General features: G+C 37.2%; 2 protein-coding genes across 5 annotated transcripts; one reads left to right on the forward strand and one right to left on the reverse strand.

The window, feature by feature from the left end:
- Window positions 1-370: 370 nt before the first annotated feature.
- On the forward strand, window positions 371-4,627 carry LOC110805991 (uncharacterized). Its single transcript, XM_022011626.2, has 3 exons — window positions 371-593; window positions 906-1,110; window positions 1,293-4,627. The coding sequence occupies exons 1-3, from the start codon at window positions 555-557 to the stop codon at window positions 4,625-4,627; spliced, it is 3,579 nt and encodes a 1,192-aa protein (XP_021867318.2). The 5' UTR covers window positions 371-554.
- Window positions 905-22,594, reverse strand: LOC110774923 (helicase and polymerase-containing protein TEBICHI). Of its 4 annotated transcripts, none has more exons than XR_008932628.1 (27): window positions 22,313-22,594; window positions 21,690-22,042; window positions 21,198-21,432; window positions 20,245-21,105; window positions 19,853-19,917; window positions 19,450-19,555; window positions 19,143-19,343; window positions 18,830-19,030; window positions 17,406-17,567; window positions 17,085-17,324; window positions 16,707-16,919; window positions 16,023-16,373; window positions 15,343-15,495; window positions 15,008-15,229; window positions 14,384-14,602; window positions 14,150-14,267; window positions 12,284-13,410; window positions 11,826-12,023; window positions 10,942-11,201; window positions 9,239-9,428; window positions 9,024-9,134; window positions 8,584-8,936; window positions 8,088-8,196; window positions 7,861-7,998; window positions 7,019-7,115; window positions 6,404-6,942; window positions 905-1,027 (listed from the first exon to the last, which is right to left on the reverse strand). XR_008932628.1 is itself a non-coding variant. In XM_021979524.2 (26 exons), the coding sequence occupies exons 1-26, from the start codon at window positions 22,346-22,348 to the stop codon at window positions 6,863-6,865; spliced, it is 6,399 nt and encodes a 2,132-aa protein (XP_021835216.1). In that variant the 5' UTR covers window positions 22,349-22,594; the 3' UTR covers window positions 5,956-6,862. The 4 variants fall into 4 exon arrangements, 1 of the variants encoding a protein (XP_021835216.1); XR_008932629.1 differs by lacking the exon at window positions 905-1,027 and adding an exon at window positions 1,290-1,928; XR_002529620.2 differs by lacking the exon at window positions 905-1,027 and adding an exon at window positions 5,956-6,262.
- Between the last annotated feature and the right edge of the window lie 614 nt (window positions 22,595-23,208).

Below are 23,208 nucleotides of genomic sequence, written 5' to 3' on the forward strand. Positions count from 1 at the left end.
AATTATAACAGGTAAAAATATAAAGGGATTTGTTTAAAATTGATGGGGTACATGTAAAAGGTTGACTTACTGATATATAATCAAAAGGTTAATTTATTTTGTACGACCGACCTAAAAGTTGACTTATTTGCATCAATTTTTCCCTATAGAGAACCTCTAATAAAATTAATAGTAGTTGTTTCTACTTTCATCGTTTCATGTAATTGTTTTTTTGTTCTTTATCATTCCGCAAAGAAGTGGTTTCCTTTTAATTCCTTTCTAAATTTACGTTGTTTCCTTTTTAAGATCCCCTTAATACTTATTTATAGAGTACTTCAAATTACCAATCATGAGTTGTCCAAACTTTCCTTAAATAAACAAACGGAAGAGGTTTTATTGAATATCTCCACTTCAAAATTCTATAAATACTATGTTCCATTGTGTCCTCAAATATTAGTCACATTAATTTCTTCTCACTATCTCTCATATAAAACATAAATATAATAGAGTTCATTTGTTCATCATCTATATTTGTTCATCATCTTCATTTGTTCATCATAAATAGAAAAGTTTCGATGGAGTTGCGCATCTTACCGATTGTCACTTTTCTACATGTAAACTACTCTATCTTTGTGTCTTCAAATTACTTCATTCAGTCCCTCTATTTCCTTAGTTCAATTGGATTACTTCGTATGGAATTATTATAATGGGTAGGATCCCGTCCCAAAACACAATGAGGTTGGGAGGATCCGACCTTAAACTTAGAAACACCCTTTATATTATTATTTTATATAAATGCCATCAATATGGTAAAACTAAAAAAGTATTGAAACAATTATTCGTTAATACGCCTGATAAACGCATTGAGACAATGTCTTATTATAGTATATACATTTTACAAGCTATTGTTTGGAACTTTTGTGCAGCTAGCAATACTTACAAGCCATGTAACATTATCCCAATCAGAAGGTGAAATGTCCAATAGTAATTCAGCATATTCTTCAGAGTCTCACTCATCATCCAGCTCAAGCTCGAGTTTCTCCAGCAGCTTTCATAAGCAAGAAGAATATTGGAAGGAACATTTAGGAGAAAATACAAAAATGCCAAAGGCTATCAAAGATTCCTTGAATGGTATCGGCCCCACCAACATTTGCTTCTTTTCTAAATTATTATTATTATATGAAATTGGTTCACAAAATCTTGAGTGTGACGCATAATTGATTGCTAATAAATTAAGCGATAAAATCAACTCTTACAAGTAATTTAGTTAATAATAATATTAATGTTAATAATGTAATTATTTCTTTTTATAGAAAATAGCAATCAAGAAGGTAATGCACAATTGGACGGAAACTCAATGATTAAATTTAAAAGTTACGTTGGAGCCAGAGATTCCGGAAACTCCGATTTTAATACAAATAAAGAAGTAGGAATTGGTGATGCAAATGATGGACATTTTAGTTCTTCATCATCAAGTCAAGCGTCGAGTAAGTGGTCGGGTGAACATTCTAGCCAATTCTCAAGGTCTCATCAAGCTTATAATCAAGCATCAACTCAGGATTCTGGAAAATATTCAAGTCATGTGTCTGGCCATCACTCAAGTCAAGCATCAGAGTCATCACAATACTCAAGTAAAGGGTCTAATCATTCTTCTAATATGTCAACTCAAGAATCAAGCCCAACTACGAGTCCAACAGAAGGAACAAATCAAGTTGATGATCAATCCTCTACAACATCTTCAGGTCCAACACCAAGTATATCTCCAGAAAAAGGATCAACCAAAGCCTCAAGTCAAACATCAGAATCAAACCAATCATCTTATGAAGATTTCAATAAATCTTCTACAACACCTCCAACCCACGAATCTAATGAATCGTCGGGAACATTAGTTAATCAAGACACAAATCAAGCCTCAATGTCAAACCAAACATCAAGTTCATCTCAAGCCTCTGGTAAAGAAAAGAAGAAACCTTCAAACATATATCCGGAAAATGAATACAACAAATCCATCGAAAAAACATCCAAAGATACATCAACCGAAAACTCCACTCAAGCATCAAGTGAAGCATCAAACAAATCTTTTGAAAATGCATCTGAACAAGGGTCTAACCAAGAATTAAACATGAATTCTGATCACAAATCAGAACAATATCCCGAGTCAACTAAAGTATCAAGTAAAAATTCAAATGAAGGATCCGACCAAGAATCAAGGAAACACTCAAGTCACGGATTTGAACAAGCCTCGAGCAACAACTCTAGCCAAAACTCTGGAAAGGCCTTAGACCATGGCTTTAATGAAAGATCTAACCAAACATATGGTAGTCAATCTAGTCAAGAATCCAAAAAAGATTCAAACAAACATTCTAGCGAAGCATTCAATGAATCCTCAAACCAACACTCTAGTAAGGGACATGAGCAAGCGTCAAGCAACCAGTCTATCCATGCCTCTGGAGAAGACTCAAACCAACATTCTACTGAAGAGTCAAATAAAGTATCTAGTCAAGGATCTAAAAAAGTCTCAAGCAACCACTCTAGCCAAGCATCCGGTGAAGCTTTAAGCAAACATTCTGATCAAGGATCTGAACAAACCTCACATAATCAGTCAAGAAAACACTCTAATGAAGGAACCAATCAAACGTCTAACCAACACTCTAGTCAAATATCAGAACAAGTATCAAGACAACACTTTAATCAAGCACCAAATGAAGCATCAAGCCAACGCTCTAGTGAAGCACTTGATGAATCCTCAAAACAACACTCTACCCAAAATTCTCAACAAGTCTCAAGCCAATATACTAAAGAAGAAGCTAAGAAAACCTCAAGTCAATACAGTGGCCAAGCATCCCAACAAGGTTCAAACCAACTATCAGATGATGCACTTAATAATGTCACAAGACAAAACTCTAAGAAAAATTATGGAAATAATTCAAGCCAACTATCTAGGATAACATCCAGTCAATCAAAGCAACACTCTAACAAAGAGTTCGAGGAATCATCCAACAAAGCCTCAAGTCAACACTTAAATCAAGGATCTGAACAAGCCTTAAACCATCATTATAATCAATCATCTACTGAAGACTCAAGTCGACACTCTAGTGAAGCATTAAGTCATGATGCAACTCAAAACTCCAACCAAGCATTCGATAATGCATCAAAACGATATTCTAGCCAATATTCTGGGCAATCAACTAGCAACGCCTCAAGTCAACACTCTAAAGAAGGATTCAATCACGCTTCAATCCAACATTCTAGTCAAGCATCTGAACGATCCTCGGACCACCAGTATAGCCAAGCACCTAGTGAAACCTCCACTCAAAATTTAGGTGAATCAAATGGTGATTTCTCAAACCAAAGTTCGAGTCAAGCTTCTCAACTATCTCCAAGACAACAAGCTAGTAAAACATCTAATTTGGATTCAAGTGAAAACTCTAGAAAATCATCCCAACAAGGCTCAAGCCAAGATTTAAATCAAGTATCAAAGAAAGGCACTGGCCAAAACTCTAGACAAGAATCTAGTGCATCCGGAAGCCAACATTCAAGCCAAGCCTCGAAAAAAACATCAAAACAACACTTTAGCGAGAGTTCCGGGAAATCATCTGGTGAATTCTCAAGTCAAGGCTCTAACAAAGGATATGATCAAATATCTAGCAAACATTATGGTCACGGATCGAAACAAGACTCTTACCACCACTCTAGCCAACACTCAAGTGAAGCATCCGGTGAATACTCAAACAAACACTCTAGCCAAGTTTCCCAACAAGTCTTAAGCCAACAAGGTATTTATAATCATGCCTCAAGAAAACATTTCAACCATGACTCTAGACAATCCTCTAGTCAATCTTCAGGACAATCCTCAAGTTCTAGTAGTAAGGGCCTTTATGGTCCCCCTAGATCATCAGTCGTAGACATGACAAAAAACTATGGTGCACCTATTGGATCACCAACAAGCGTGGAAGAATCCGCCTCTGATAAAGGTACCCAATCCATGGAAGAAGACATTTCTTCCATTGAGGATTCTATTGCTTCTCTATTCTTTTTAGAGGAAGACTTAAGCCTAGGGAAGAAAATGAGCCTCCACTTCATAAAGTCAACTAATCCAACCACCTTTCTTACTCGGGATATGGTTGAGAAGTTGCACTTCTCCCTCGCCAATTTACCTGAAATTTTAAAACACTTTAACTTAAAACAAAATTCACTGGAGGCCACAATGATGGATGAAACCCTACATTATTGCGAGGACGACAAGGGTGGTGACAAGTGTTGCTACTCTTTGGAGTCAATGGTCGATTTTGCCACCTCTATTATAGGGAAACAAGTTAAGGCAATCTCGGCAAACATCGATAAAGATATCATGATGGAGTACAAAGTACAAGGAATCAAGAAGCTTCCATGTGGCGCTCAAGCAATAATTTGTCATAAGATCCCTTTCCCTTGTGCAGTGTTCTATTGCAAAAAGACGGAGAAAATGGATGTGTACATAACAACGTTGGCAGGTTCCGACGGATCCATGTTAAACGCACCCGCGGTTTGTCACAGAAAATCCAACTCAGAAGATCATACTCATTCCCTATCCCTCCAATCCGAGTCTAAGACTTGCGCTATTTGTCATTTTCTACTTGATGATGATGTATTATGGATTGCTAAGTAATTCGACATTTGAGTAGAAAAATGTATAGGATTGGCTTCTTTGATTTCCTAAGCTAAGCTTAGCAACTAGGAATGAAGTTCGCTACTTGCCAGTCTGTCGGGATGCATGTTTGTAAATCTAAGGCGTAGTGTAACTTATTAATCAAGATTCAGGATGAGTATAAAAGTACATATTTGGTCATTTTTGCCTTAAAAATGTTGATCAAGAAGTATAATTCCATTGTTTTTTAAGCACGGATGAGTGAAAATCTAAGGTGTAGTGTATCAAAATTTCTTGCCAATAATTTGTGCCAATTTAATTTTACTAGATTAACGAACTAACTAGTGTATTAGTGATTCGTACAATAAAAAAATTACTCTTGTTGCTTTTTTAATATCAACATAACTTCCACTTTGATAACTTAATTTATATACGGAGTATTTCACTAAAATATTGATCATTAGTATAAAATGGAGTGACAAATACTCCTAACTCCTTCCGTCTTTTTATATTCTTCGTTTTGGGAATGTCGTTTTATTTTTTACTTTTTGAATGTTTCATTTTAATATTCAACAAGAACTGTTCCCATTTAATAAAATACGCAGACATTGAATTCAACTCACCGCGCGTACCATTTCCTATTCCTTCTCTCCAAACACATTATCTAATTAATGAGGAAACCATAATTTGGAAAATTTGTTAAATACAACCCAATAAAGTTAACTTTGTGTCAATTGTAACCTCAAGATTCACATTTGTAAATTACCGCCTTAAACTTACATCTCCACTTTAAATTACATCCCGTGTCATTTTCCGGCGAAATCAATCGGAATATGATGTTGTTAATCTTATTAAATCAATTACTACTACATAATTTCCTAAACAAATAAAAAACAAACAATAAGAAATTAAAATAGAATAATTTGTAAATTAATATTTGTTTTAAAAAAAAATTATTTCATTTATGTTCATAGTTTTGTTGGATTCTTTTTTTTTATTAATCATTATATCAAATGACTATCATATTCTGATAGTTTTTGTCAAAAAGTGACTTAGGGTTGTAATTAGTGATGAATATAAAATTTATGGTTGTAATTTACATATCTGAAAGTTTGAGATTGTAATTAGCAAAGAGACAACTTTATGAATTGTATTTGACATATTTTCCTACTTTTATTGTTTAATTGAAAAAGTAAAGGAACAAAAGCTCTTTTTTATTATGCTTAAAATTCTTATGCATAATACTAAACTTAAATAAAAAGGGGCGGAAAGAGTATAAAATATGCTTAGTGATATGGAAAGTAGTATTTCCAAAAAAAGAAAAAATCAACAAACGTGACACGTTTGGATTGATAATAAAGTTAATAAATGCTTTAAAACATGTAGTTTTCCTCCTCTAAATTACATCTCTTTATACAAATGCTAAAAAAACAATTATTTAGAAACTGAGGGAAGAATGTATTATGCTTTTTGTATGAGAAAGTTCCCCTGTTCCTTTTATAGTTACTTCTTTCTAGGAGTAGATTAGAAGACAGTCCCTCCTTGTCGAAGAGAAATTAAGACTGTTTTATTTTCAAAGACAAAGAAATCGAGTAATTTCTTACATGATGCGAACACATTTAGTCATGTACAGAATAATTCTTCTCATTTCATTTTCTGTGGTAAAATTACAGTGAAGAGGCCATTGTTAGTTCTCCGATGCAGTAAAACAACACATCGTCAGCAATTAATCAATGATTAAAAAGGCCGATAAGGGAAGATTACCATGAACAGAAAAGAGATTAAAATTGAACGCACCAGGTAATTCCAAGAGGCATCTGATTATCAATTTATCATCAGATGAGGCAGCTTGTTTGTCATGAAGGTTTGTTGCGTGGAACATTGGTAAAGACATTCATGCACCAAAGGCTCGCAGTAAGGCCTCAGAGCTTGCCTCCATGCAAAATATCCCGCTATTGACCCGCCCATTATTAATCCGCTAAAATTGACCCTTTCATTACTCGACCCGCTTTTGACCCGCACCGACCCTGACGCTGACCCGACCAATAACCAGGCCTACACGGCCACACCCAGCCAATGGAGGGACACATGGAGGAATGTGGTGGTGTAACTTGTCTATCTCAAGTTTTCAGCGCGTTTCTCCTTCATTGCATTTCAGAGAGGTAATATCCTTTGCGATCCAACACGAAACACCGGCCAAAATTGGGCCCCACTGGGTTGCCACCGGGATGGAGAAACTTCGAATATAAAGCACTTTTATCCTCCGGCGTCATTGACAGTGAAAGGCTCCAATGAACCCCAAGTCCTGCCAACCTTCACCTTTACTTGTAGAGGGACTGAAACACCATACAACATAGAATGAGTATTCATCCTTGGATAACAATATTACTATAATGCAAATGGTCAATGTACCTAAAAGAGAAGCAGCACTCCCCATGCACATCTTCAGCAATAACCCAGCCTCCCTTAAAACTGACGGATCAACTTCCATAACCAACTCATCATGCACCTGGCATGGAAGAAAAAAGATTGCCAAAAAAATATGCACTCAGAAAATTACAAATATTGTACATAACACAGGACAAAGCATGCAAGTATTTAACAAGCTTATTTGACAGCAAGAGCGACTGTCAAGTGAGATATGTCAAGAACTCAAGATATGGCAAACAAACGTGCTCCTTTTGGGACAAGTAAAAAATTATCACTTTTCTAAGTAACAAATTTACTGAGAAACAACCCTAGCCAGCCAGCAACCTTTCCCTATTCACTCCAACCTTGCCAACTAGTGGTTGTTGCTGCTTTTCTTCCCCATACTGGTTTAAATTTCCTCTTGGTCAATATTCTTTTTCTCTCATGCTTCTCATACAATTTATATTTTCTCTAGCTCCAATAGTTTTCACCTCAACCTTGCCAACTAATGGTCACCATGATGGCTGATCTGCCTTTTGGTTTTACATTACACTGACGTATATTAGGTTTGAATTAAGCAAGCAAGTTTACATGACGGAGGCGTCTGTTTTCCCTACTTCTTAGTTCTAGATGTTTTGAGCTCAAGATATTCTCTGTTTTAATAGAAATGGTTACTAACACCCCCAACCCCTCCCCCGACCAAATTGATCCAAGCACGTGAAAGGTCTCAGTTAACCGGATTGCTAGGCCAAGGGACGGTGACCCTGACAGAATTGAATACTGCTGTAGACTCAAATTCCCAAAATTCAAAAAAATGAAATGCAGTACAAATATGTAAAGCAAACCTGCAACAGAATATGGCAGCGGCCCTTGAGCATAGAAAATTTTGTCACAAGTGCATCAGTAGAACTATGTGTCTCAGATTCAGCAATTACAGAATAGATGTTGATCATTGCTATCTTAATTATGTCAGCTGCAGAACCCTGTCAGAAGAAGATGCAAAACATAGAACATAAACTTTCCTTTCCCTAAAGCAAGGAAACAGAATTGTTCAACCAATTATAAGATCTACCTGACATATTGAATTCACAGCTTGTCTCTGAGCTTTAGCTTTCTCCTTGCCATCGCCAAATTGTATTTTTGATAAGAAGCGTTTTCTACCCTTAAGAGTCTGCACATATCTGCACCCATAAATGGACAAAGTGGTCCTTGTTAGTGTCTGGTGAAAAACTAGGGGAAATTACAAGTGAACAACATAGAATTTTGGGATTTCAGATGAATAGAATGGTTCCTATAAATGGATCAGTCATGCGACCACACAAGTTCTAAGCCACAAGAAACAACAAATAAACAGAATAGATGAAAACCCGGCTCTGTTCCCGTACAATACAATAGGTGAAAACTGAAAACATCACACTGAATCCTTTAACTCGGGTGCTGGATACACTATGAAAGCAATGTAGCATACAGGGGAAAGATGTAACGAAAAAGAACAGTAATTCGAAGGCGAGAAATAATAAAATCATTGGATACTAAATGGAGGGGCGGGGGAGGAAGTTGACCAGTACCCTCGTTGACGGCAGAATGCAACAGCCTCATGAAGCCAAGAAGCAACGCCAGGGAAAGAATTTTTGAAACTTTGGATTTTTGCTTTAGCTTCATCTGCACTGCAATGCAGCTGCTCAGCAAGAGTATTAGCACCCATGCCGTAAAGAATGCCATACACTAGTCTTTTGGTTTGGTCTCTCTCTTGAGAGCTCACATTGGATTCTAGCTTGCCCGTCCATCTAGATGCAACCATGGTAAAGGCATCACCATGCGGATCACTGAGTAGTTCAATTAGAGAAGGGTCCTTAGAGAAGTGAGCCATCAACCTCAGTTCTATCTGAGAATAATCTGCTGTTAAAAGTAGCCAGTTTTCCTGAAAGAAGGCATCAATTACTAGTTGCTAACAATGCTCACATATATGGAAATAAAAAAACAAAAAGAATAAAGGCGGCTTCCTCACCTCAGTGGGAATAAAATAATCACGTGCGTTGATTTTATAATCTGTACCATCAGAATCACATTGCACGTCACCATTTTGATGCATTCTAAATTCAACCATATGTTCAACACACTGCAATTTCCATGCACCAACAATTCAGTTCAACCTTTTGTATGCTAATGATTAAAAAAAGAGAACTAAAGACGGAAAATCAACCAGAAAGAATGATACTGAACCTGAAGATTAGGTTCCTCCATCGAAAGTCGTCCTGTTGCTGTTGATGTCTGGAGCCAACGACCATGCAGTGTATACCTCTGCGTCTTCATAGACAACTTTGCTAAAGAACATATTGATCCTAATGTACAATTAAGGAGCTTTGATAATGTTCGATGCTCCTTTATTACCGGAACAATAGGGTGCTCAAGCCTGCAAATTATAAAGTTAGCATAATACACATTGAAATAAAAACCACAAGAGAGCATCTTATCCTATTTATCAATTAGCATAATCATGTCTTCAAAAATATTGGATGACTGCATCAGCATTACATTCTTAACTAAGGGGTCGTTTGGTTCATTAAGTTGGAATGGAATGGTATGGAATCTCATACCTGGGTGGTATGGATTCTATTTCCCATACCATTCTGAAATTGTTTGGTATGATATTGGAATGGATTTTATAACCCAATCATGTTGTTTGGTTCATTTTTCAAATTGACTTTGTATCCAATTTTATTTTTATTAAATAAAAATAGAAGGGAGTAGATGTAGCAACTGTAAGTCAATCACTGAACAAAAATACGGTATACAAATATGGCGTTCTATCACAAAAATCTCATCACAATCTCATCCCCATCTTAATCCCAATTCCAAAATTAAATTTACCCATTAACAATAACTTAGCCCAAAATCAATTAACCCATAATTTTTAAAAAACCAACAAGAATCTATCAAGCCGGAGAGGAAGGTCGTCGGTGATTCGAACTCGGAGGTGGAAGCGTTTCCATTATTGTTGCTTTCACACTTACACTTGATGGAAGGTCGCCGGAGAATATGGCAGGTCATCGGATCGAAGGTTGACGTTGGTGGTCATTGGTTGGGGATGGTGGGATGGTCATTGGTCGTTGTTGAAGGCAACCTCCTCTAATCTCCTCCCTCTTTTGTGAATTAGGGTTAGTAACTTGGGTGGAATGGATTGTGAATCTTGGGGTAAGAGGTGGGTATGGGATTCCATGGGTATTTGATGGAAATAGAACCCCTCTGGTTTGAGACTCCATTCCAAAAAGGTCCAACCAAACAATAAAATGGATGGAATGGATTCTAACTCCATTCCAATCCATTCCAAAAAGCCCAACCAAACGACCCCTAAGATTGGTCTCTATAGCTATAAAACAGTTATAACATCATCCCTAAGGACATTGTTCTGCGTGCTTATGCCAAGATGAGACGCCAATACAAAGGTCTAATGGATTTTGGTGGCACCCATATTGAGATCAATATCATTTAGGTAAATGGTGCTTGAAGAGGTTAGAGTCGCACTTTTAATCATGACAACATTGTGAATGACACACAACCTTTCAAATTCAGTTCAGGAGAATCAAGTATATAAGCTTATGAGTTATGATCATCAAAAAGTGCTAGCCAACCGCAAAAGAATGTCCCATGATACAGAGTGTTGTATCAAACACATCTACCCTTTTAAGATGGTGGATCTTGAAGCAAATAGTACTCCATATGTTCCGAAGAATTTACCATAATGGACTTTTTACACACTTATAAAAAGGGCGGGAACAAGCGAGCAACAAGTTTTGCAAAATGAGACACTAGTGATGGTGGGCATTTAAAACACAGAAGTGAAAGAGCTAGCAAATTTCACTACAACCCAGAGAGATAGAACCTTGAAACTTAGCAACTGACAAGGATTAGATCCAAGAAAGTACCTTAGAGCGTCCAAACAATGTTTGTCTGTGCTCGCATGCTGTTTTCCTTTGTTGTGCCCCTCAGGTATTGGGAGCTTCAAGTGTTCATAGAGCACATTGGCAATATCTGCTGGCATATACAGAGAAAACACCTTGCCAGCATGTTTGTAAGCTTCCTTTTCAAGAATCTTGAGCTTTTTACTAAGCAAATGTCGTGCCTTGAGGCAACCTTCCATGTCAACGCCCATTCCCTGGTCCTCCATTTCTGCAAGGACATGAACCTGCGCAAGTAAAGACTCTGCTATTAAATTGAGAAAACTCCAAGTTTCAGTATGATAAATAGCAGATCAAACCAATCAACAACCATAACGACAATAATTACAACTCAATCTCGAAAATTTTCAGCATATGATAGTTAAACAAACATAGCTTCGACTAAATATGAAGTGAACAAGCAAATGTATTCAAGATCTTCATGGGGATTCAATGAAAAATAAGGAAAGATTTCAAATTTCAGCGGAACAAAGTATATTAAAGAAATCATTTACAAATCTTAATCACAAAACCAAACATCAAAAAGTTGAGATACTTTAAGATCAAAAAGTGAACAAGCAAATGTATTTAATATCTGCATTTTGACAATGTCATCCGACTGAAAGAAAACATATTCACTTTAAAGCAACCATCAGAAGTGACAGAGGAAGAATGAAAAACTCCAAGTTGACAATAATTTTGGTAAAAAGAAGAAAGCAATCCCAGGGATAACTCATAAGTGATATAGGTAACACCAACTTTGAAAATTTTATCATTGTTTGAAAGAGTTTACACACGTTTAAACCACAACTAGATCTAACCAAAGAATTATTAAGAACTTATTAGAAATTACTTGCAAATTTAACCCTTACCAAGGGAAGTTCAATGCCCAAAAGTGCATCAACAAGTTCTTCAGAAGTAAGCAATTTCCAAAGAACACACTGTAGGGCCCGTATTTGAGCAGCACGGCGACAACAACCATTATGTGCAGCTCTTCGCATCTGATTTTTCCACCTACCACTCTGATTAGCTGCTGCTGCTGCCTCACTCGTTAAACGCTTCTTAACTTCCTGTTTAACAGATGATATAGAACTATAAGCACTTGTTTGTGGATAAAGCACGCCCTGAGTAAATGTGTGGAAGTGGAGCTTCAAACTTTAAGAAAGCACATAACTGGCACATCACACGCAGAAATGGAAGACTTTTCACAAAATTAAGTAGCACTGTAATTGAGTAAAATATACAGTAATCCACTTTATCCAGTGATCTACCATGGTGGGGACTGACTGACCTAGTGACCTAATAGAGGGACATGCAACAAGAGAAATACCTTCTCAAGACTTGGATTAGAGCTTCTCTCCTCGTCAGGCCAAAGGATCCAGGCTACTATACAGATGTCAATTCCATTTTGCAGAATAACCTTGGGCAACCTAAAGAACGAACCATCAACAAGTTCAATGGCTGTACTTTTTAATGTCTGACTCAGGCTGTTTTTATTCAGTGAAAGAACAGCATTTTTCAACACCATGATTTGATGTTTTAAATTCCAAGTAAATTTTCGAACATCCATCCTCCCTAGTAACCTACCAATCCTCATCCACCGGAGATTTTCTGGAACTGACAAAATGTTTGCATCAATTGAATTTACTTGCCCGGAATTGTTGCATGAGTCAACATTGCTGTTCTGTAAAATCTTAGTAAGATTGACATAATACACAGGTGAATTTTCCCAGCAGATGGCAAGGCCAAGTACTTCATAAGCAACCATAGAGTTCACTTCAGACTTTTTGTTGAAGTGAATATCAAAATAAAAATCTCCAACAGATTCCAAGACATCCAAAAGGGCATCCAAACTGCTTGCACTAATTACATTAATGGGACCTTTGTCATTAGAACGTTGCTTATTGCTACCACTGCACACATTATTTTTCTCCCATTTCCGGTCTTCCTCATTCATAACTCCTACACATGGCATGGTTTCATTCTGACCCAAACAAGGAATCGGTGTTGTGCCCTTAACTGGAACAAAATCTTTATCTGATGTAGAAGAAGCTCGAATGGCAAGAACACCAGGAAAGGAATTAACTGCCTTTTTTTCAGCTGAAATTTCCAAGCCAGTAACTAGTTTTTTTGCCGGCCTTCCAACATCAGAATTTGGAGCACATTCATTCCCCCGTCTTTCAACTAATTCAGTTGAAATATGCTTTCTTTTATGATCAGAAGAGCTACTGGTACTATTTTCTCCAGAGGAGTGGGTCACTGCGTCAGTGTCAATAAGGTCACCAGAGGCAGGTAACAAGACAGGATGAGAAAGTTGGGGAACATTCAGTCCAAGTGATTGGAATGCTGAGAATGCAGCAGCTCTCGCCTCCTCAGCTTTATCAAGGACAATTTTTCTTGCACCATTCTTAATCTTCTTCGCTATCCCCAAATGAACACGTCGCTGTGCTAGATTTTCTGAAATATAATCGAATCCAACCATTAGAATTAGAAGACTTTGTATCCAGGTGAGGGGAAAATAATTTAGGCAATGCTCAATTGTATAATAGCAGAACCTTGAATACCAGAAAGCTTTTCCACAAATTGAACTAAAATTCAATGTTCAGTTCCTGTCAGATGGAAACCATTGCCCAAACTTCCTCCGTTTTTTTAGTAGTACCATTTTCTTTTTTTTGGAAGTTGCATATTAGTTGCACCATTTCCTTTTACTGTATGCATTCACATGCTTTCCATTCTACCCTTATTTTATATTTACTATTAATACCTAACCTTTTCTACCTAATTTGTTTGCTATCACTTATCACATGGGTATTCTTGATATTTACTTCCTTTCATAATGTTTGTGCCCAATTCAAATGGTGCAAGTGAAAAAAAAAAAATTGGAGGTAGTGCGAAGTATAAAAAAATCAAAGCACAAGCTTTTGCTTTTGTGAGGGAAAATATTGTCACTCCCATCATCTTTCTTGGGCTTAACAATGAGAGATACGAACTAAAAAGCAAATATTGCTCCACCTTAGCCTTTTTAGCTCAAGTTGTTTTCTAATGCCCGCCATAAATAAAAACATTATTGCTATGAAATTCCAGAATAGAAAATTGTATAAAATTGACTTTGAAACAAACATATATGAAGCCAAAAGGAAAATATCCAAAGGTAATGTTCTATCAAAAAAATCCGTCAGGACTAGCAGAGTGTCACCTGACGCAGCCCAAGATGACGATTCAAAGAGAGCCTTTGCTATTTCTGCAACAGATGCTTCAGCAATTGCCAAAGGAGTACGCAAGCCAGCTTTGTATAATGCTCTAGCCCGGGAGCCCTATATTCATAATTGTAAATACATATGATATAGTTAGTCCATCAAGCACATAAAAAGGATAATGTATAGGTCCACAACCCAATAGACAAGGGTAAGATCCACATCACGAGACTTACCTTTACATACGGGATAGTAGTAAGCTCTACAATCTCTGCTCTCACTCCAAATGACACACGATTTTGAAATTTAGCTACTAGGCCTTCCAGATCAAGCCAACCAAGTCTCTCACAAAATACAGAGACCATAGATGCAAATCTTCCGGCATTTTCTTGTAAAGCTTGAACCATTCCCCGTGCTACTTTGAAGGCTGCACAAACCTCACCTACAGGTAGTTCCTTAACCATATATTGGAAAACATTCAAACAATTTAGTGGATGTAACATCATAAACAAAGCAAACAAGAGAAAAAAGAAGTGTGATTTTATGAGAGAACCCAAATTAAAAGCCAATCCAAGCTTTTACTGGTTTATCACTAATATTCAATACAAAAAAAGAAAAGAGGATGTGAATCTCAATCTCCAAGCAAACAAAATCAAGGATGCTAATAAAACATGCTACATGTCATCAAGTTAAAAAAAAATCCTGCAGTAGCACCAAAGAGCAGGCAGCAGAGCGAAGAGAAGAAGGGGAAAGAGGACATATCAATACAAATCTAAACTGGAAAGGAGGTGCAGAAGGATTAAGAGGAAAAAAAGATAGCACAAGAGCACACCATAAAAGTGAGTGATAAAAGAGATTACCTGCACCAATCGTGACAAGATGAGGGCAACGTAAAATCGTCGGCACACACGAAGAGACTGCTCATTTGAGAGGGTATTACTTTTTGAGACTCCTAGTAGGGAATCTATTCGGCTATGCAATCCTTTGATATCATTTCTAGAATGATTTGCAGTACGCACAGGTGCCCCATGTGCCATTCGCATCAAAAATGGCTCTATAACTCCAACACGGTTGCCAACTGACTACATTTTAAAAAAATCAACAGAACATGTAAGTCGCTCACCAAGTAAAAGAAAGGAACCAAATTCAATCCAAGAATGGCGTCAAACCTTTATAAAAAACAAACCCAAAGTACCTGGTCTATGGAAGACAGCTCCATAAATCGTTCATAAAACAGTTCCCAGTCAGGCTCAACTTCAACATTTATTGGTGTTGCCAAATAAACCAAATGAAGATCAGATGCTAACACAAATCCTTCTCTTGCACGTGAAAGATCATCCAGAACAATCTGCAGCATAAAGATGGGACTTTTAGGAATTAGGAAAAAATAATCCCAAAAAAAGAAGGGAAACAGGTCAGCGCCGTCAGCCCGGATAAATATAAAAATAGTACTTATAAAAAACTAATAATTCCTCCGCTTCACAAAAGATGCATCGTGTTGACTTTCTAGACTATATATATATACTAACTTTGACTTTCTAGCACTCGAATGTGCTCGGGTCTGACACTAGTACATGAATCAGACTAACATTCCGCTCAACAATTCAGTTTTGACTCTTCTATGTTTGGATTCTAATCTGTTTGCATCATTGTCAGAGGTACAGATAAAAGTCAAAATTAGCTCTTGCTAACTTGCGATTAATTTCAGTTTGTCATTTTATTTTGGGTTTCAGGTCAAGACTAGCTTAGTATACTCCGGAGAAAAACAAAATCAATTTTGGATTATTCAGTAAGAGGAAGACAATCCTGGTAAGTTTTGCCCAAGTCTAACATGAAGAGGAGGTGGCTAGATGTTCAGAAATTGACAGTACTTACAAGGGATTCTTCTGGAGACAGAGAACTGCCAAAAGCTGCTCTTCCCAGAGGAGTGGTACTGTATAACTTAGTATCATTATTCCACTCAAGGAATTTTTTATGACACAACCACTTAAGAGAATCTTGTGCTGATTTGACAACATCTTCAAATGGCTTTGTAGAATTAAGGAGCGTACACCTCACGTATCGGTGAATATCATTAGCTGTTTGAACAATTCCACTGGCCACGACTTCCAGGATAGCATGAGTCATTCCATTTTTATCTTCTGAAAGACAAGATTGCAGAGGTGGACAACTGTCGTTCATAAGGGCTTTTATTCTCTTAACTTCTTCAGGTCTACAAAGAAGTACCTGCCTCGGGCAAAAAAAGTACGTCAACTACAACAGTCTAACAGGCACATTCAATTCATAACTGATACAATGTATAAGTAGGGCCTTAAAGCAAAGTAAAGTAGAATAGTAGATGTTTGCTACTTCAAGTGGAATGTTAAGTGAAATAGTCAAACACAATAATATAAAACTAGAAAATAATAGAAGAATCCCCCCCTCTCCCAAACAACCCACGAGAGGGGGGGGGGGGGGGGGAGTAAAACTACACAGCTCCTGAGTATATCCATGAGCTAATACCAATAGGCATCGACCATATTTGAGAATGCTAAGTAAGAAGAAGTTGTAAAAACATACACTTTCTCCTTTTGCATCTATACCGGTTCGACCAGCTCTACCAGCCATTTGTTTGTACCTTGTCCCATCAAGGAAATCACGACCGATTTTTGGTTGACGAAATATGACTCTCCTAGCAGGTAAATTAACACCAGCAGCTAGAGTAGATGTGGCAGTTAGGACACGTACTAATCCTTTACGATAGCAGGTTTCAACAATGTCTCTTTCCTCAACCTGTACACAGCATAATATGCAACTCTTCAGAAAGGCAACAGGTCAATTTCTCAGGCTATATATCAAGAAAGAAGCTGGTAACACACAAAAAGGAGTTAGCCATCCATAGATAAGCCATAGAAAAAAGCATACCAAAATGAGACCCATATGTACTGAAGTACTTACCGTGAGGCCAGCATGATGATAGGCAACACCAGAAGGGAGAGTTTGCTCCAACACGGGATCTAAACCCACAGGACACCTTCTCAAGGCATCAATGGCTGAAAAAACATCAATAAAGTCACTCGACCCTTCTTGGATTTTGGCAGAGAACTTCTTGAGATACAATGAGATATGCTTGGCTGTAGATTCACATCCTTTCCGACTTGAACAGAAAATGAGTACAGAATTACCATCTTGAACAACCTATGAAAATTTAAGTCCGTCATGCATAAAACAGAATGCATAAAAGATAGAGGTCTCCCTAGGCATTGAATTAGATAGTACCTCATTGCATAATTCCACAACATGATCTGGATCTTTCCCTCCAAGATCCGCTGACTTAGGAATAGTCCTAACAATTTCCATCTTTTTGTCATAGATATTGCTGCCCACTTTTATAAATTCCTCCAAAGGTACTGGACGAAACTCAGTCTGGTATAATGCCGCCTAACAAAAGCCAAGGAAAGCAGGAATCAGTGGGTAAGGGAGCTATTATTAAGTTCTTATCACTGTAACGAAACTTCACAGATACAATTCTCAGGAAAAAAAATACATATGGTGGAGAGTGACAAAGAAAAACAACACATCTTTCTAATATGAACAACTGAAAAAGCTACTTTTTTAGTTCAAGGTAGGCGTTTAGACTTCAATCCCTGTACCATGCCATCCAATTATTTGATCAATGGTGGAAGGTTGTCGTCTTCTTAATTTATTGTAATAAAATCTGTAACACATTCTCTCCCAACTGCAAATCTTCATGCATGTTAAGGCATCTATAAAAATGTAAAATAAGTTATTAACTACCCCTTTTTTTATCTTCAGTTCCCAATATAAAACAGAAAATGCCAAAGAATGTCATCAATTACAATCAGAAGGGACAAGCACGCTCAATACTATTACTAACAGATCATGCTTCATCCAATGTCCACTACAAGTACTTGGCAACAGCTATCAGCTATGCATATTGCATAACCCTCAGCAAAGTATCTACTTTCAGAAAGACATGACACTCCTTTCCCAGAAAAATGCAATATCTTCCTTTCACGTACACAAGGCCGCCAACATAGCCTGGAATAAGACGCAAACACTCCCTTTGCAACAGTGAAAATTTGAAAATACTGCTCGCAGAGACACAGAATCAATGCGTCACATATGGTCCCTTAATGATAATAAAATAGTAAGCAACTTTCACAATGTCCTTCTATTGTTATCTCCCACCCCCGCCGCCTCTTCTTCTCCAAACCTATCAAGCAACTTTTTCTCAGTAATTATATATAAACCAATACGTTGGATATCTATAGCACCATATTACTATTAACTACTACTACTGTCACCAGTACAACCTAATAAGTCTCCCACAAGCCCCACCATAATTGGAGGTCTAGAGAGACCAAGAATCAAATATGCTCAGCCTCATCACCAACTAATCTGAAGGCTAGTATGATAGGTTAATAAAGATCCAAATCTGCTACAGATTTGGTTTCTGCTTTCTGCCTCCCTTGGTGAAGAGCATAAGCAAATAAAATACACAAGTAATAATTTATAAAAATAATGTTTCACTTAAAGGATAAAAAAAGTACATGTGTTACGATTAAGTTGAGTGCATACGACTAGCTTCTACGGAGTATGACAGATTTACAGCATAATGACAAGTTATTATCATCAAAATCAATGCTAATTAGAAACACACGGTAACGTATGGTACTTACATGAAGCCATTCGGCAACTGCTGCCACGTTTGGCATTGTAGCACTCATCCCAACAATTTGCAGACCTTGAGTTATGTCACCTTTACCGCTACTTGTGCCTGAACTTTCTCCGCTGCATGATTCACTATTACCTTCACCAGATGCGTAGCGGAGCTTTGTCAATAGAAGCTCTAACAGATAACCCCTGCCAGGATCAGCAACCTAGCAGTAAAAACAAGTTCTACATAAATTAACTAGAGACCAAGTCTACAAAAAGGAGGTGAAAAGATAACATATACTGCAGACATGCAGTACAGCATGTGAAATCATCTACCATGTGCAGTTCATCAATCACGATAATTCCCACTTCTGATAATCTATCTTCTTCAAGCAATCTGTTAACTAACGAGTTGGCCTTCTCTATAGTACAGACAGCTACTGATGTATCTTTTGGAAGTGACCCACCACCTTGATTCCCGTAATAGCTGCGAACATGCTTGCCAAGGGGTTCCAACAGGACCTCAAGATGTTCTGCCTGTAAAAGGTCTCACATTCATGCTTCAAGAAAGTCATGGACAAATCATACCGTGCTGTGCAAAGAACTAACTTAGAGACCAAAGGAAAAAGAGTCCAAAAGTAACCTTTTCAACACAGATAGAAACATAAGGTAGCACAAGCAGAGCAATTTTTCCAGAGTGTATGACACGTCGCAACATCAGGATCTCAGCAACAAAACTTTTTCCGGCACTGTTGCAGGAAGAGACAGATAAATATGATGTTCTGAGATTACACGCAACACATTTAGAGCTTAAACGAAACTAAAATTTGTCGTCCTCCGTTCGATGGAATCAATACAACTCCTACGACTGGCTGTATTTTATATGGTATAGCAGTGGTTTTCTGGCTTATATTGTTTTACCAGTGGAATCTTTTAGGCCTATCAAAAAGTAATGTACAGCATGAATGGCATGCACTTTGCATCAATATTTTCTTACAAGGACTACAATCAACTAAATTCATTTTTCTCATACAACGATTACTTACCTCGTAGATGCACAATAAACAAGATTTCTCTTCTGCAAAACACCATCCATTTGAAGACAATCAACCTGAAAAGTGTAGCAGCAGCACAAGCTGAAAAAGAGTACATAGACGACTATACGGGAAAATGACCCTAGAAACATATAGACCTAGTTCACGACAATAATTTCAATATAGATAATTAAAATGCATTTGGATTGCTATTGCCCTTACTGTACGCATGATCATAATTTCAGAACCAAATAAAGCTCCTAACAATCACATGACAGTACTTTTACCAGAAAAGTCTAAAAGACCTCCTAATTGTACAGAATATCGAAATCATTTTTTCCCAACCATCTTCCTTTCAGACAATTAAGCAAAAAACTAAAGGAGGACAATGTAAAAATCCTTACCTGCCAAGGATAGAGTTTAGGTATTCCTTTGCGTCTATAAATGCGACATATCTCAGGAGGCAGCCAGTTGCTCAGGTCTAGCCGATCCTCCAAAGGCATGCAACTTGAAGGAGTACCAGATCCATCAGAGATACCGGGAGCCCCAAAGTTAGCATTTTCCCTGTTATGTAAGTCATAACTTTTTTTGTCACTCTCCGAACTAAATAAACTATGCCTCCTTTTTTCAGATACAAACACAGGAGCTACTTCCTCCAATACTTTATGTGCTAATGTATGTAACTGAACTTCACTGCCAGTTCCAGCATTTTTATCTAGTGGCCTCTCGTGATCTGCAAATTTGCATACTGCACCATCTTTATGATCTTCTTTGTTTACTGAAGAAATATGAATTGGCATACTTCTGTCCACATTTTTGTCATCACATGAGAAATCAAAATGCTTAACAGGCAATGGGGATGCTTCTATTTCCAGATTTTCCACATATTTCTCTGACAATGTAGTAGTTAACCCGGTCTGCTTAGAACTGCTAGCATCAATATCAATTGGTACATCGAATATATTTGAACTCCCTTCACCTAGTGTCTTGTTGATAGTGATACCTGCATCGTCTGCATCCTGAGAAAACCTGTTACCAGTTTGAGGAAACAAGCCATCAACAACTTGAATTGCCTCGTTCCAGAATGCTTCTCCTGGTGAAAAGATGGAGCTTCCACGAGTTGATACGGGAGTTTCACGTGCACTCGAACTTTTACAAAATGTGGCAGGTGTGGAAAACTCGTTCACCGATGAGGTTGAATTTGTAGTTTTATTGCATTTTCTTAAGCTGGCTTGTGGCTTAGACAAATCTTCATCACAGTCAACCTATCATGGAAAAGAAGGACGTAGAAACTTTAGAAAGCGTACAACAAAAGAGAGCGAGTCGTGTGACAATTGCACAACCAAATGAAGCTTACTTCTACGGCAGAGTTGGCAACTTTTTCCGCCTTTTCAAGAAAATTGCTGCACTGCACAAGACCAAGAGCTCTTTTATCGCAACTTGGTGTCTGATGATCCGGCTGTGATATTTCATTATCAGCAGCATAGTGCCTTTTCTTGGACTCTGCACCTTCTGCTATAAGCACTGACGGACTCCCCCTTCTTTTATGCTCATTTGGTTTTTGCTCAGAAAGCGAGCTTGATTGAATTCCACTGTATATGATACAACGCCACAAAAATATCAACTACATTACCCCAAACATGATTATCTCATTTCTGTAGTGAGCACAGTTCGAGGGAAGACCTCAAAACAAGCCAAGTTTCAAAAAATCAAAGAGCTTTCTTTCTAAAATCAAAGAGCTTTCTTTCTACAGCCGATCATAGATACTCAAAACAATAATTTCAAATGAAAAACACTAAAAATATCTATATTCAGTTAAACCTTTTAAGGTCCCAAACGGGATGATTACCTGCAATACAACGATAAAAAGTCCATAGCAAACTTGTTAAGCTCTGCGTTCTCAGGGCCTTGAACTTGGTCCGGAATATCCTGCCGACCTGCTCCACCACCGGCATTTCCGGCTCCGGACTCACTTCCTGGAACCGCTTCAGATGAAATTGATTCCCTAACAGTACCATCACTCGGCAAAAGGATCTCTTTAATTTCATTTTTGGCAGATAAATCAATCTCCAATGCCAAACTTCTTTTCACTGAATCATTTTGTGAAGTCACCAAATAGTTTTCCAATGTCCCTTTTGCACTAGGCGATGAATCTTTAGCAGTCTTTGGTGAAAATATTTTCTTTTTCTTTGACGCATAAAACTGTAAATTCGAACCCAAATTCTATAAGCTAGGTATTCATTGACAGCAACAACAAAACAAATTCTGGAAATAATTCAAGTCAAAAAGTTCCAATCCTCTACAATTTCAAATTTTGTTGGAGACGCTATAATTTCAAATTTCCCAATGTTGATTTATAATGTTACATTTTTCAATCACAAAGAATCAACACATCAATCAAACAATAAATTGATAACAAAATTTACGCAAAAAGCATATTAATTTACAATTGACAATAGGAGAGAGAGAAACCTGATCAATGCGGGTACGAGGTGCGTCGGAATCCATAATCGAATTGAACTGGAGGGTTCACCGGAACCCTAAATTGGAAATTTTGGGGAAGAAAGGGAAATTGGCCTAGTGAAACATTGAAAGTGAGCGTGGAGAAATGACATTCAAACTTCAAATGCTCGAAAGACCGCCATCTTCTACAGAACTAGTATAGGAGCCAAAATTTCAAGTCGGGTACTTTGTAGGGTAGGGAGGGACAAAACAAGAATTCTGTTTGAAGGAATTTGAGCTCAAGTCTTGCTTTTGACTTTAAAGAACATTAAACAAATACTCAGTAGAAGTTTATTACACATATATGTCAAGGTATTAGTTTGACTGTAATTAATTATATGTAAATTGCATATTAGTAAAAATTTAAAAGATTTGATATTTGAAAATTGTATAATAAGGCTAATCTAACAACGTGTTATTATACAATAACATTTGATTTTTATTTACTTAGTAACAAATGGTCAAAGTTGATGTATTAGTGTAAAAGTCTAATCGTTGCAAGTATTTAGGAAGGCAGGGTAGCAATTTGGCATAAAGGTTGTACACATCACTAGTAATAAATAGAGAATGAGATATGATTGTGTATAAACATATGATCCGATCCGAAATTTTGGATATCCAATCCGGTTTTAAGGTTTTGGGTATTTCAGATAGGATATTCGAAAAGAATTCGGATTTTTGTATTGGATTCCAATCATCAATTTTCCATTTCGGACAACCAAAATATTTCAAAAAAAAATTAATAAAAAAATCCGATTATCCGATCCAAAATTTCGTATATCTGATCTAATTTTTAGGTTTCAGATATCCGAAAAAAACTTAATGTAAATGTGAATAGTATTTCATCTTTTTGAAATTCGGATTCC

This window comes from Spinacia oleracea, chromosome 1 (assembly GCF_020520425.1).
Source record: "Spinacia oleracea cultivar Varoflay chromosome 1, BTI_SOV_V1, whole genome shotgun sequence".
Classification (NCBI taxonomy): domain Eukaryota; kingdom Viridiplantae; phylum Streptophyta; class Magnoliopsida; order Caryophyllales; family Amaranthaceae; genus Spinacia; species Spinacia oleracea.

What these genes read in the sequence shown, in the direction of transcription:
- LOC110774923 (XM_021979524.2), bottom strand. Translation starts at nt 22,348, where the DNA reads ATGGATTCCGACGCACCTCGTACCCGCATTGATCAG. An exon ending in TTTTTATCGTTGTATTGCAG is followed by an intron (nt 21,433 to 21,689) that starts GTAATCATCCCG and finishes TATCATATACAG; the next exon opens with TGGAATTCAATCAAGCTCGC. An exon ending in TGGAGGAACCTAATCTTCAG is followed by an intron (nt 9,135 to 9,238) that starts GTTCAGTATCAT and finishes TGGAAATTGCAG; the next exon opens with TGTGTTGAACATATGGTTGA.
- LOC110805991 (XM_022011626.2), top strand. Translation starts at nt 555, where the DNA reads ATGGAGTTGCGCATCTTACCGATTGTCACTTTTCTACAT. An exon ending in CGATTGTCACTTTTCTACAT is followed by an intron (nt 594 to 905) that starts GTAAACTACTCT and finishes ACTTTTGTGCAG; the next exon opens with CTAGCAATACTTACAAGCCA. An exon ending in TATCAAAGATTCCTTGAATG is followed by an intron (nt 1,111 to 1,292) that starts GTATCGGCCCCA and finishes TTCTTTTTATAG; the next exon opens with AAAATAGCAATCAAGAAGGT.